The following is a 15,486-nucleotide window of genomic DNA, read 5'->3' as shown; positions in this document are numbered from 1 at the left end:
ACTCCATCAACAGGAAATACTAAGCCTCGGTTATGATGCTGGCTTCTCATATACAGATCTGTGTCTGGAAAGACACCAGTTTAATTTATATAGAAACTCAATGTACTTCTCATTATGAAAGCTCGTAATCACTCCCTAGATAATTTTCCTTATTTTCACTACAGTCTCAGATGCTCCTCAAATAGGTATTTGCTACTCCAGCCTTTTTCTGAATGACACCTGATTACTGGGTGGCACATTGCCACGAGCCTCATGAAGCCGTTCAGAAATGGACACAGGAGAAACACTGAAAATAAGACTTTGGAGTAATCCCTGACCATTTCTTGGCAGATAATACAGCCTTATTTTGTAAGTCTTAGTGTGCCTGACTCACTCTTGTTGGGAAGCCTCCAAAGACAAATCAGAATATACAGAATTTATATTATGAATTCTCTACAAGGTATTTCAGTACCTTTTACTTGGGGGGTTGGGGAGGGAGAAGGGGTGTTTGATCCTAAAACCACCTTATGTTTAATCATACATGAAACTCTCTCAAGGATCATATCACAGTTCAGTTTACTCTATTTCTGCTACTTAACTGATGGGGTTAAAAAAACCCCAAAATCCTGACAAGGCGATCCCCAAAAGATGCCCCATTAAAGGAACAACTCAGTATAAATGGTGATCGCTTATCACAGAAAGAAAAAGAGACGCAAAAAGCAGTAGGAGGGAGGGGGAATTTGATTAATTGCTTCCTTCAAGCAAGCATAAAAACCACATGCAAATACTACAGAATGGTGTGAGAAACCATCATCAACACTGCATGAACTACTGGAATACTATCTTTCTAAATAGTTGTACTAATCTTAATGACATTATTCATACTCACATAGATGGATGCACAGGTAGATACACAGGCAGAATTTCTACCAAATTCAAATTCTACATTCAATCTTTGTGCTTGATAGGTGGTCAGTAATGGGTAGCTTGGTATCTGCCAGTTCTAGTGCAAGATCATCCAGCATGAATTGCCCCAATATGAGAAACAATATGTTATCCAATAAAAATTATTACAGCAATTACAAACTCCTTGCAGAAATCGAACGTTTTATTCTGCAACAGAACCCAGCAGATACCATTTTGTATTCTCTGTATTTTGGGGGATTGGGGGGTTCTCTGTTTTTAAACAATTCTGGCCCCTTTTTAGCATAGTCAAATGTTGCTATGGATATTAAATTGAGAATTTATCTTAAATGGAAACAAACAACTTCGCTAAAAATTAGACATTTATGACTTGCAAATTACAGATACTAATTATTTTCAGTATATACAATTATGATATTCTCAAGAGGTATTAATTTTGGGACAGATGTGCTTTCATCATGTAATTTGGAAATTAAGTTACACACTCACGTATGGGAACTCAGAAGTCTGAATTTGTGTAAAGACAGGATTGATAGAAAGGAATTTTGTCTTGCTAATTTTCTCTCTCTCTCCCCACCCCCACCTCTTTCTCTCTCTGATGAGAGTGAGTGTGGCCAGCAATCCTCACAGCTGGGTTGCCTTGCACTCAAAGGAATGGGGGCTGACTGCAGAGTTGATGAGGATACACCTCCACTTGACTCCACCTCCTGTTTTGTCCTTTCAGATAATTCTTCCAAATCCAGTAAATTCTAAAAATTTAAACAATTAAGACATACCAACTATAAAATATGCATAATGCTAAATACTTCACATTCAAGTCAGAGTGTAGAAGTGAAGTGTTGTTAATGCAAACATCTTAAAAAAGACGTTATAAATACACATAATCCAAACCAAAGCTATTAATACAGGAACTTCCATCAAATGAGGGTAAAAATAATAATATTGTTAGGTTGACCAAATTTTCATTAGGAAAGGACAGCATATTGTTACAAAAATGCTCTCCAACATGTGCATGCATATAATCTTCTAAGACACGTGGCTGTAAGTGATAAATGAAAAAAGAATACAAGAAAAATGCCAGCTAAATCAATGTCTGGGATGATATTGCTGTAGACTGGATGTATTAATTAAATAAATCCATTTGGGAGTTCATACTTCCTTATTTTCCACATTTGACCTGTAGACGCCAATACAGAAAGGGAAAAGACAAGACAAAGAAGTGTTGTTGTCTGTACAGTATAAAAAACAAACCAATCTTCAAACACTGTTTGGTTTGTACTGTTCCATAGGAGGTGGAAGGTACATATGCAAGGCATTCTGACTATCTGCTACAATTCTGAAACAGATTTTTATTTTTAGATGGACTTAGTTCAGTCACTGCATAGACCTTTCTATCTGGAGATCTTTACTGACAGTCATGGATTTGTGACGTCTCTTGCAGATGCCACTTACAAAGCTAATGACTTTGTTCTGGAAAAAAGGAAAACATCTACTTGTCAAGTTCTGCGGAGCTTTAATTCCCATGTAGAAACCTGGCACACCTCTAGAAGACTTCAGAAATGTTTCTCTTGTACATTTACAGATTCAAAGCCCAACACACTCTCCTAGACTGGAGACAGCTGGATAGCTGAAACTCTCCATACAGAAGAAAGTGAACAAGACTGTCATTAAGCTGCTCTAACAGTTTGAGTGGGACTACAGACTTTTTTTTTTTTTTGTCTCATGTTATAGGACGCTGCACCTGCACGCAGACTGAAGACACAATAATCTTAAGCATGGCATGGAAACAGAGAGGGGAGGTTCATCTTTAGCAACTAAAAGGCCTTTAAAACAGAGTGCCATCACAGAATGCACAGGCCTAAAGCACAGGCAGAGCTGCCACTTCGCCAGGCTCAATTTATGAAAGAAACAGACAGTGCAAAACCCCGTGTTTGACTGAATGAAAGTCATAGATTAACTAACAATGGGTAAAATGTAGAAATACAGTCCATCAGTAGATGCCATATAATGAAATGTAATCTGAAGCCCAATCTAGACAACCTAACTGATAAGCTTCCAGGATTCTTCACAGAGACCAACACAACAGACACTACATATGGGCCAACAACTGTTTTGAAGTACATTTTTACCATCAGACTACACATACTCTGTCCGTTTCCCGCGCTTCACGTGTCGGAGGAAAATAACTTTAAGGGATGGGACTATGCAACTACACGAATTTATTGTTTAAAATAACAAACGCATCAGTCGAGGCGTGAGATTTTACAACACCTCCGAGTAATGGCGACTAGTCCCAAGATTTAGAGTTACATCATAATTTATAACTTTCTAATCCAATAGATACTTAAAACGACACTTTGTTTTAGATTAATGACCTATCACCTGTGGCACTTCTCACTGCAATGCAGCTATGTCTTGACCAGTAACTTCTCATGTCACGTACACACAGTTGTCTCTCTTATACCATCTACATTCTTAACTTAAACTATATAAAACCACACTATTATATTTTAAAACCCTTCACCAAAACACCCAGTGTACAATTTTACTTATAATGATAGGAACACAAGTTTGTAATCCTTTTGCTTAAAGTCCACAAATCTCTGTCAATTAAGCCAGACCTAGTCTCTTCCAGGGTTGTAAATCAAAGCCTCCTTTAATTGCAGGAGTTTCTACTCCTCTGTCTCCCACATACTGGAATAAGGTTCTGCACTCAAATCACACTACCTCCCAAAGAAGGCATTACAAAGCAGTTATTTGCTTAATGCCTGGGCATTAAAAAAAAGAATCCACCTGTACATATCCACTGCAGGAAACACTGGTACTCTGCAGAAAACAGACCCTGTGCAGCTTGACTTGACTTCTGAACAAGACAGTGAAGGAAATCCAAAACCCTTTTATGAAGCCATATCTAATGTAACAGTATTTGCCATTTCTTCCTGCAGATGGGAACAGTCTCAATTAAAATGAAGTAACATCTCTTTTTGATCTCAGATGATCTGAAACTTCACTGTCCCTTAAAACTGCTCCTTTCAAACAAACCTGTAGAACTACAGGTTTCACAAGTCAGGAAAAGGAACAAATGTCAACTCTAACACAGCACAGGCTGCTAAAATTGGTGATGGTATTTCCTAGGATACATGATATCTTACAGAAGATTTGCTGCATTATAGCTGGTACTGCTTCTCTTGGCCACCATGTATGAAAAATTAGTAATTCCCCAGAAGTCTCACCCAGCTCAAGGGTCACCTTCCCCCTCCCAAGCACATGAATGAGGACACAAAGGCAGAAGAGTTTAACTAAATGGTGCTGCCCAGACTCACTGCTCTGAGGTTTTTTCACACATATAAACTTGATTCCAGGAACCAAGCTGAAAGGTGTGAAGTACTCCCCACCGGATGTGTTCAATTCTCGAATGCTGACACACTCACCCATTTTCCCTTGCTGCACCAAATACTAAACATCAACGAGACCTAAACAGCTGCTTACATGAAGCTAAATAAGAGATTTTAAAATTGCCTTCTAACTATAAAGCTTCCTTATGACGAGATTTTGAATACTGAAATAACTCCTGTTGAGGAACATCTTATTTAATTTTTCTAAGAGTGTTTTATCAAGAACTAGAAGACTGACTGAACATTGCTAGAATTATTTTTGGCAACAGTAACTGCCTGAAACAAGAAAAAAAAATGGAAATAATTCTTTGAACGTCTAAGAGTAGGGAAAAAATAAAACACCTGCAAAAGCCATTCCCACTATGCCAAAAGGAAAAGCATTCTAGGGCAAACACAGATGAAGTTTTTCATGTATGCCCTCAATTGCCTCCCACCCCCATGATTTTCTTATTCAATTATCTTTAGGAATGTGGACTATGAAAGACAGCATCAAACAAAACTGTTTACAAAACAAGGCAACTGCTTGAAGAACATTTTAGTTTCCCAAATACTGTAAAATTTATTTTAAGCTTACTTTTGAAGCTGAAGGAAAAATTCATGATAAAGACTGAGAAACTTTAGGATAGGTAACACAAAAGTAAAGTTTAGTGACGTTATTATAAAACAATCCATATTTTTTCCTTTTATGTGCCCATTCAATTCTGAACTACCACAGATGGTGCTATTTTAGGTTTTGGTTTTTTTAAAAAGGGCTTAAAGCAAGTAATTTTCACTTCCTAAAATTGGCATTGGACCACGGATTTCCATATTAATAGTGACTTCTACAAAAACATTTCTGATAAGCACATCACTTTTAGGTCATGAACATCAAGCAAACTTATTCTTACGGAAGGAACTATGTCCAGAGAAAATATGGTCTCTTCAGCTTCAGATTTTAACTCTGGTTCTCCTGATGGATGCAAGGTGCTTAGGCAGTGTAAGCATTCCTGGTTACATACACATCAACAGCATCAAGCCTTCAAGGCCAACAGAACTTGTGCACTTGTGTAATCTCCTGGCAAGATGGTTCTCTATTAAAAGTTCTGTAGACTAGTACAGACTCAGCCTGGTTTGGTATTTCAGTAATTGGTTGGTCCAAGTTATTATAGTATAAGGCATTAACTAAGTCAGAATTCCATGAGAACTGGTGGTTTTAAGACCTACTTTATTCCTTATTTAGATTACCTGGACTTTTCCTTCTTGTAATGCCTCTAATTATAGACTAGTGGGATAATTTTCCATCAAACTTTAAACTGAACATAAAAACCTAAAACAATTTAAAATAGCTCTCTAAAACTCCTGTAAAAAGAAGAAAGATGAACAACGATCCTTTCAAGACCAGTGATTTGTTATAAACCCTCCTGTGATTAATTATTTGTTATTAAAATAGACTCAAAAGCAGCAAATCCTCCAAATCTATGCAGTATCTGTAGTGCTTCTGTCGATCCAAGGTATCCAGAGGACACATTTGGTCACTCTCTCTCAAGCACTATCAGTAATGCCATAGTGACATATCTCTCCACAGGATGCACAGATCTGCCCAACATTTAAAATTCTTGGCTACAGAATCTCCTAACAAATGCTGCTACTGGGACACCAAAGCTACACACTTTGTAGTCAGCGTAAAGCCAGATCAGATACACTGAGCTGCAACTGCATCTCTCAACTGCAGCACAAACCTGCTCTCCAAGTGTTGCCGAAATTCATCACTGCTTTGACCGGGGCAACAGATCAGTTCCAACAGAGTACCTTCAAAGACTGTGCTTTCTGTAATCCTCTGAAGACAGCAACATCTTGTTATTAGATGAGTGATTCAATCACCTAGGTAAACATTACACACTTGGTGGCAATCATAACCACGACCATATTTACCTCTGGGCACACTTCCTGTAACACAGTGTTCACAATACTGCCATTTATAAGCCTAAGCAGACAAATTATTGTGATAATAAGTCCTTACATTCCTGCATTCTACCTACAGAGGAAATTACAAAGCTAGTTTTACTCTATTGAAGCAATCCACATTTCTTAGAACCTGATCTATGTGGTGGCCAGCCTGGGGAGCCTTTTCTACAAAGAGCTAACAGAGATATCTAGTGTCATTAAGCCTTCTCTTGCAAGGTACCAGACTGGGGACTAACTACAGATTCTGCTTCTTTGCTTACGTTAACTCATTCTCAGTGGCTAAAATTTGGAGTGCAGAGAGTCATACTCAGCCTCTCTCAACCACCAGTGAGATGGATGCATGTCCGTCATGGCTGGTAAAATCCAATGAGGAGAGTTAAACCCTTTGTAAAGACATATCGATCATTACTTTGAAACACTTCACTAAAAATTGTATTGATGCTAGAAGTCTGAACCAAACAATTCCTTTACAGGGCAGATCATGGAGAAGTTGCAGTAATAGCGAATCGATTCCAGTTAATGGACTCTATGAGTGCTGTGACAAATAACTGCTTCCCCAAAACACACTACACACTGTGACCAAAAGAGTTATCTTTTATTATTCGATAAACATAAATTATGACAGATGTATTACACTTCCATATGGTAGAATACTGACTGTCCTGTTCAATAATCAAGACATTTCTAACTTGCTCCTGGTTAACCAAAACTTGATTCCAAACACAACTCATTTGTCAACCTCAGTCAAGGAGAGGACCACAAAATACTACTGTGGAAGGGAGAAGGAAACTCCTGATAATGTGGTGGCAACCTCCCTTCTCTCTCTCACATTCCCAGTAAACTGTGAAGGGAATCACATTAATATTTTATCTTTCATTCCAATCGCCCCGAATTCTGCCTTGACTTGGAAGCTGTCAGTACTAAAAATAAACATCTCTGTTTCTGTATGTATAAACCAAAATGACAGTGATACAAGTTGAAACTTGGAAAAGACTCAGAAACCTATTTCCATACATACAGAAAGGACTGAAAATAATCACTGGAGTTAATCTGAAGGCAGAGTCTGGCTATCTGATTCTGCCTACCACATCAGCTGGTGTCACAGTTCTGGCCCTAACTACTCTTCATCACATGCCCATGTAATTCTAGTACTATTAGCACAGAAATAAATAAAATATTGTACTATTACCACTACAAGACACCTTTCCCTCACGCCAAAGAAATTTCTTACCCCAACTCACCCACCAAACAAACACACTTTCAGTGCATGACTGTTGTGAGAACATTATTACAGAAGTCATCACCATCGTCTACAATCATATTTTCACCTGTTCATGGGGTGTACACCTGTGGGCTCTTGGCAATACACTTCACTGAGGTGTGGGAAATTTCCGGTTCAGAACGAGCCCTGTCATCTTTGTTCTCTTAAGCAAATACGCCACATAATCCCAAAACCTGTGTGAATGCTATGGCCTCTTATAATGTTATCTTATTTATAAATATTTTACCTTTTTAAGTGCGCAAAATACTAATGCAAATCCCTTGAACATATATACAAGAGCCAGAACAGCAATATATATATAAAAAGTAATTCAAAGATCTTGAAGGTGTATTTATACTGCGACCTAATGTGCAAGCAGTAGACCACCCCACCACAGGTAAGAAATGAGAAATTTTGAGGGCTATTGAACACTGAATTTTCACAGCTGAACAGTATAAAGTCATTTAGCAGCGTTCAATAGCCTTCAAACTCACTTCTGCCTGTGGGTTACAGTGGTCCAGCAGAAAAAGACTGGGAAACAAAAACAATACAGGTTGGAACAAGATTTTCTCAGTATTTTTTAAAAACTCTTTTAAAGTTCACATCATTTTATGTGTTTTGAAAACCATACAGAGTTCTACAGATGCCCTACACTATTAATCAGACAGCATAGAAAGAGCATCCATATAAAAGCAGGTTTTAGCCTATAAATATACTACTAACAATAGCACAGGTGTATACATGTATTAAAAAAAAAAAAGAAAAACCTGCTGCTTCGGGGACAACAGCTGCCCAGTCCAACCAATTCTGTATGCATTTTGCTACTACTCAAATGGCATATGCAACATGTTGGGGGCCTTCATTCAGTTCTTTTTAGTTAGCAAAACTAACATCTGAATAGCTGGATAAGATACGGGATTCATTTTATTGTCATGAATACTGACTTTTACAGGGCTTTTAAAAGGGGATCTAAAAGAGTGTGTATTTGTTTACCAAGTCCTCAAAAACGAGCATTTGAATATTCCAGTGGGAAACACAAAGCAGGTTCCAACATAATAATTAGATCCACTTACTATAAATGAAGTTACATCCTGCTTAAGCAAAGAAATTGGTCAGTTTTTCCATTTATGCTTGCATATTTCAGCTTTTACCCATTCCCTAGCATGGATGTTTCATTGATGGCTGAGGGTAACACTTCAAAAATGAACTAGCTAAACAAACTTCCCAGCAGCACTTGACAGAGCTACACCTATTCTTCCCCATTTCCAAAGCAGTACAGAATTAATTACCAGTTCTATGGATCTATTGTAAGTATAATAGACTAAAGAGCTATCACAGACACATTTATTGTAAAAGCACAATCCCAAGAGTGTCTAGTAGAGGGCCAAAACGATTAACACAAATGCTTTGTCAGATCAAAGATAAAACCTGCACCGCCCAATTGAGGAATGAATTAGAACAGTGGGTTATCTTTCAAATTAACCAGGGCAGTTAGTGAGGAAAATTTCATGAAAGTGTAATTCTTAGCCTTTGTGAATCCACACAGCAGGCATTCTGCCAGCTGACAAGATGATGAAATTTTCATGCTTAAAAAAGCCCTCTTCATTTCCCAATTTAGATTAGCTAGCGTTTCTCTCTCTTTTCATCTATTTGCTCTTCTGAAGCAGAATTAAAAAAAAAAAAAAAGCACACAACAGGATCAATCTCTCATAGAATAAATGCATTTCTGAGAAGAAATAAAATCCTTCCATGTAATTTTTAAATATATTTACATTTAAGAGTAAGATTATCAAAATTGATATTCTTAATACCATTAAGAAATCTGTAAATACTGGAGCAATGGTAGATGGGTTTGGGAAGTCAAATATAAAACATTTCAATGTTTAATGGCAAAAAACGATTGCAGATATTTTCATATAAAGGCGAGTTATTTACAAAAACAATGGGATTGTAGCAGGCTTACAAAATTCTATTTATACACTTACACTTGCATCTTTTTAAAGGAATGTAGTCTATCATGATTGTATGTATTTATTTAACACAGTTTCATGTGCCAAAAAGGGCAAGATGATTTTCTACTTTTAGATTTTACGGCACTTCCCGCCTTCCCTCCCCCCCCCACTTTATACAGCCACATATAAAAGCATTTCAATAGACTAAAGGAAACAACAAGCAAGATCTTGAACACTTAAACACCTAAAAAAAAAATCTGATTCAAAGCTCAGTGAAAAAAAAGTACACTTATTCATCTCAGTGAGCTGTGGATCAGGCTGAAAGGCTCTTGATAGGGCTGTCTTCATAAAAGGCAGCTCATTATTTACAGGTTAAAAACCATTTTCGCATTTTATGTTTTTGTATTATGTGCCATTTGATGGATATACAAACAAAATAATATCTAAAAAAAATTTATAATGGAGTGACAATATATTTGACCCATACAAATTGGTATTTCTGTGCCCTTCAGATGCAATTATTACAATATGAGATTGTTTAATAAGAGCCTGAAAGTTTCATTAAATGTTTTGTTCAGACAGTTTTTGCCATAATACTTTTGGGTGTGTCTTTACAGCTTACAGGATTATATATATTAGTGCAACTACCCATTTGATGAATTTCAACTCCAGCTGTTATACAGTCACTACAAGTACTGGATGAAAGGAATAAACTAAAAGTCTCAGCATCTGATTTTCTAGGAGCTAACAGGACAAAAATTTACTTGCCCAACTCCATGAAAAGCCCTTTTGTAAAAAGAAAATTAATGTGCAATCTGGAAATTAATCTCACATTTCCAGAGTCTGAATGTATTCCACAGTCAAAAAGTGGTTTTAAACCTTATTATAGCTAACTAGTTTAAAAGTAAATTCTCAGTACTAAAAAAACCCTGAAGCTTTTACTTACATGGACAAATGATTTTCTTTTTCATTATATTAATTATCCAATATACCATGTAGTAAGATACTTAATAGATTTATGTAAGCAAATTACAATGTTCAACATTTAAACATTTCAGTTTGGTTCATAGCTTGGTCTTAAAAGACAAAACAACCAACCAACCAAAATAAAAACAGAACAGAGCAAAACATTACACGGCTTTTTATTCTTATTAGCAATAAGAATTTCTCCTGCCCTTCTAGCACATTAGAAATGCAAAACATATTGATATAAGTTAAAAAGCATGGTGGGTTTTGTCCTAATGTTGGACAGTGAGAAGACAGGAATTTTAAATACTACACTTTTTTCCCCCACAATTCCATACAAAGCCAACCACTACCACTGGCACTTTGGATTTCTTGCACTACCCCTCAAAAAAAGAGAATTATATCAAACTAATTAACCATCCATCTGTCTCCTCTTTTTTTCCCTTCCCAATCACTATTAAGAAAGATTCATTGTATTTCCCTTCCTATTGTCCCTCAAAGAATTTTTACAGACATACATTTGGGTTTCCTTTTCACAATGTAACACAATATACATCAATTTGAGTTAAAGAAAGAGAATCATATTTCAATTACATGAGAAACTGATTTGATAAGCTCCACAGATTTTCCTAAAACCATTGAGATAATGCACTCTGGCTAAGAATCTGGAAAACACACGAGCTACTACATCTGTAATAATGCTGACACACACAATTACAAAAATGTAAATATATCTATCTTGAGCCTGAACTGAGAAAACAAACATTCTAAATTAATATTTTAATTCACTGATTGTTTTATTTTCATCAAGTTGGGGTTTGATGCTGCATGCTACTACCTTGGTCTGTACAAAAAAAAAAAAGGTAACATGACAGTCACTAAAAACCCAGCACTACTTCAAAAACTCATTTCATATGGCAGAGTATTTTCTGCATACTTACACTGTAGTATTTTCTGAGGTAGCGTCTAATATCCAGTAGTAACTTGTTGTTCATTTGAACCACATAGCTGAAAGGAGGCTCTTCACATTCTGTCTTGCTGCACCTTTGCAAGCTGGGTTCAATAAATCGCCCCTGAAAACCGAAGTGTAAAAACAGCATCATTAGGACAGATGATGGCAGCAGAAGTTACCACAGGAGTTTAGACATAATACATATGTTTTTAAAAGTAACAGTCTTAAAGGGCCCATAATATCTGGGCCTTCTTTCTTCCCATCATGGTTGGCCACACCCACATGGGAAAACTGTAGGTCAAGATACCTTCATTCTCTTCTTCAGGAAAGCTCTTTTAGAGAACACACCACAAAGTTAGTAATTCAAAAAGAGATGTTGAGTAAAAGAAAAATAATCTGTGGACAAATCATGCTCCCCTATGTCTACCAAATAAAAAGAGGTTTATTGTTTTATCAGAGACAAAGTTCTGCCTCAGTCCTCTGATCAGAACTTTGAAACCAACCTTATAGATACTAATTATGAAATTACCAACAGGGCTGTAGAGACAAACCTCATTAAAGAAGAATCAAATGATCATCTTTTATTTTCTCCTAGTTCAAAGAATAGCTCTTACGGTTTTGCACTATCTCATTCCCTTATTTTCATAACCTTCTGAACACCTGACATTAAAATTTCAGAACCTGGAAGTGTTGTGTGAACAGCTGAAATTAAGTTAGTGGAATTCTCCTTAATACAGCAACAGTCTGGTAGGCTGGACAGTCATACAGCTTTCAGAAAACCTTTCTTTCAAGGTAAGACTTAGCTGCTGTGAGCCATCTTGGCTAACCCCCCACTCACAACACTAATTAATTCCAGGTGAAATAGAGGAGATTTTTGGCTTGGTTTCAGGATTTCTTCTGTTGTTTGGTGGTAGGGATATATATTTTTTTAAGGAGTTTGACATCCACTCCTCTCCAGTTAGCCCATCTGCAACTTGTCAAGTCTACATGCAATTAACTGTCTTATTTACAGCTGCAAGGAACAAAAGTCAAGGATTCACAAAGTATCACTCGATTTGTGTGTCTTTTCCTCTTACTTGCTTCCAAAGACTGCTTTATTTTGATTCAAAAAATGCAAAACATCTGCTGTTTGTCCAAATTAACTTAAAATAATTACTTTTAATTTAGATAAAAGATTTATTTGCTTTCAGTTTCAAGGTTTTCACTACTCTGAAGCTCGCTAATTTCCCGATGACTAATACATACATAACATGCTGTAGAGTTAAATACTTGGCCCTATTTCAAGTTGTGATCCAAGGTCAGAGATACATTTTTTGGCAGAACTTCTCAACAAGAATGTATCCCTATGACTTTTTATTCAATTCACAGAGACAGAAGGGAAGATAACATAGAAAAACCTTACTGTCAAGTAGGGAGGTGGGATGTAGCAAGATAAACACAAGTTTAAAAAGCACTTTGTTCCAATTAATATGATTTAGGATAAGAAACTATGTCATTGCTATACAAAAAATTTATTAAATAGAGAACTACAAGTTACTAAGGTGTTAAGATAAGGATTCCTTTAAAAAGTTACAGCAACAATCACTCACGACTGTGGGCAAACAGATTAATGAAGCCAGATAATCTCACAGTTCTGTGAGACGACGCAGCTGAAATGTAAAAATGGGAAAAATATTTCAGCACCATCCTATCAGCAATTATCTGCTCCAAAGCTATAAATAGCAGGACTGAAACAATATGGTATCTTCTCCAACATCATATGAATCCTATCTGAAAAGCTGTTCTCCCTACAAGCATTTTTCTCCCTCACCAATGAACAGAAATGAAACAAACAAAAATCCAACTAACCGAACCATCAAAGACATTGTCATAAATATTTTCTGTTCCGCATTTGAGGCAGCAAAACTTGAATCTTTCACAATCCTTATATTTCTCCTCATCAGTGAGCTGAGCTGGGCCACCAACCAAGGCATCATTCTCCTCATCTTTATGGTAACGGTGATGGACTCTGAATTGGGAGGGATCCAGTCCTATTAATAAGAAACAAAAATTTCAAAAGACTAAGAAGTCAACCATGCAAGCAGGCTTATTTTTCATATGCTTGGTGAAGCAGATTCAAAAGAAAGTTACAAAATGTAAATTCAGAAGCTGAAAATCTCTCCTTAGCAAAACTTCCTCTATAAAACATAAAAACATTCTACAATTTTTAACCATGAATAAAGGTTCATGAGACATGAAGAAATCATCTTATCTTCTTACGCAAGATTGCTTTATAAATAAAACAAGCACACTGCATTATCATGGGAGTATGCAAGAGAACATTTTGTTTCTGAGGAAACCACTCCTAACGGATAGCTTTATTGTTATTTTCTTCTTAAGTTACATAGAAAATATTTCAATAAAAATGTGCATCGTTCTTAAGAAACAGTCTTTAAATCAAAATGGCACCATTAAAACCAAAAACAGAGAATAAAAACCCCATTAAAGAAACGCGGGTGCACTGCTATTACCAACTCCTTCAAGTCCGTACACAACTGCCAACTCTGATTTCAATGCAGTGGTCGATTTCATTTTGGCTCAGTGGTTAACAGCATGGAGGTTTCAATCTAATGCAGTGGTTAAAATTCAGCAGCAGCATTTAAAACCACAGCGCTGGAGACAAAGTGCTTTATTTTTGATTGCCAGAACTCAAGATTTTAAACAAATAAATACACAAAAGAGATCCCAGAAATACTGATTCAACTACAAATAAGTAAATAAGCAAGCAAGCACGAAGTTCACTGTTCTGGGAATAAGACTGCCAAAGTAAACTTAATAAAAATCCTCAAGTTTTGTCATCCTTTGTCATGTGCAACATTTTAAAAGTCCATGCATCTCATTTACAGGGTTTTTTTGTTAACTTTAGAAAAAACACATGTTGGGGAAAAAAACTTAATCGAATGAGCATGTAGGAGAAAACCTTCAGAAAAGTGTGGCTCACTTTACCAGTAAAACAAAAAGATCAGAGAAGCACTTCAAAAAATATTTTTAACAGACATTAGGCCAAGTACCACATTACCATGTATTAATCTATATCCTGTATAAATTTCAGTTCCAAAAATGTAGTAATTCCTATAAGAAATGTAACAAAGACCACAAATAGAAAGTGAAGCTTCACCTTATTATAACTACCGTTACACTTAAAGACAATGCTTGGGAACAATATTCAGGTAAATGATACAAATACTATTGCACTTACAAAACAGTTGTGTTATACAGGCAAATATAGATTGTCCTTACATAAAAGAATTGATATGTCTCACTTTAATACCACTATTCTGAATTTTTATGTTGCAGTCTTAAAACAAATTCAAGGACAAGGAAAAATTCCATTGCCAAATAAGTTTATTTAGTTCTTGATAGAATATGGGTTCCACTAAAATTTATTCAATCTTCCCAATTTTGTCAAAAGAAAAAAATGACAACGCATAAAGGTAACACTTCACCTCCAGGAGGTTCCTAAACTTTAAATATAGTTCTCCACTATTCATTAAAAGAAAGAGCATACAAAGCAAAATACACTGCTAATAGCATATTTTACAGCTTAATACATATGGTATCCCCCAAAAAAGGCTGTAAGGGTTTGTTTCTGGTTTGTTTTGGGGGGTTTTTTTGGTTTTTTTTTTTTTTTTTTTTTAATAAAAGGGCTGGTAATATATTTGCTGTTTTAGAAAACAGAGAGTATGTTCTGCAGCACGCAGGTAGTAGATAAAAGGTTTAGAAAGTTCAGTATTCAGATTTTGTAAAAAAATAAAGCAAGCAGTAGGTTGAATCTAAGGTAGTAATGGTGAAAACAAAATTTCTCAGTTTACTTTGAGTTCAGAAGTGGAATGCAAAAACATCATTGCAACTTTCTGATACAGATACCACTACAGTTCGGCTAGAAACTTATCTTTGGTTGTTTCCCAAAAGGCAAATATGGAGCAAGGTAGCTCACTAAAAAAGATAAAAGGAGACAAATGCTGGTCTTCAGACAACCACAGTGTTCCAACACTGAGTCAAAAACAGTGACAGTAAATATTGGTCATTTCATACTAGTTTAACAGAAAAATAAAAAATCATTGTGTGAATTTA

General features: G+C 36.1%; 1 protein-coding gene across 5 annotated transcripts in view; it reads right to left on the bottom strand.

Annotated features, from left to right (window-relative positions):
• Window positions 1–15,486, bottom strand: part of POLA1 (DNA polymerase alpha 1, catalytic subunit) — a 188,091-nt gene that overhangs the window by 89,820 nt on the left and 82,785 nt on the right. For all 5 annotated transcript variants that reach the window (XM_032100856.1, XM_032100857.1, XM_032100859.1 and 2 more), the window contains 2 exons: window positions 13,222–13,403; window positions 11,363–11,494 (listed from right to left, as the gene is read on the bottom strand). In XM_032100856.1, coding sequence (XP_031956747.1) covers window positions 11,363–11,494; window positions 13,222–13,403 — 314 coding nt within the window. The remainder of the gene's footprint in view (window positions 1–11,362; window positions 11,495–13,221; window positions 13,404–15,486) is intronic.

This window comes from Corvus moneduloides, chromosome 2, assembly GCF_009650955.1.
Source record: "Corvus moneduloides isolate bCorMon1 chromosome 2, bCorMon1.pri, whole genome shotgun sequence".
Classification (NCBI taxonomy): Eukaryota; Metazoa; Chordata; class Aves; order Passeriformes; family Corvidae; genus Corvus; species Corvus moneduloides.
This window is presented reverse-complemented; position numbering and strand designations above follow the sequence as displayed.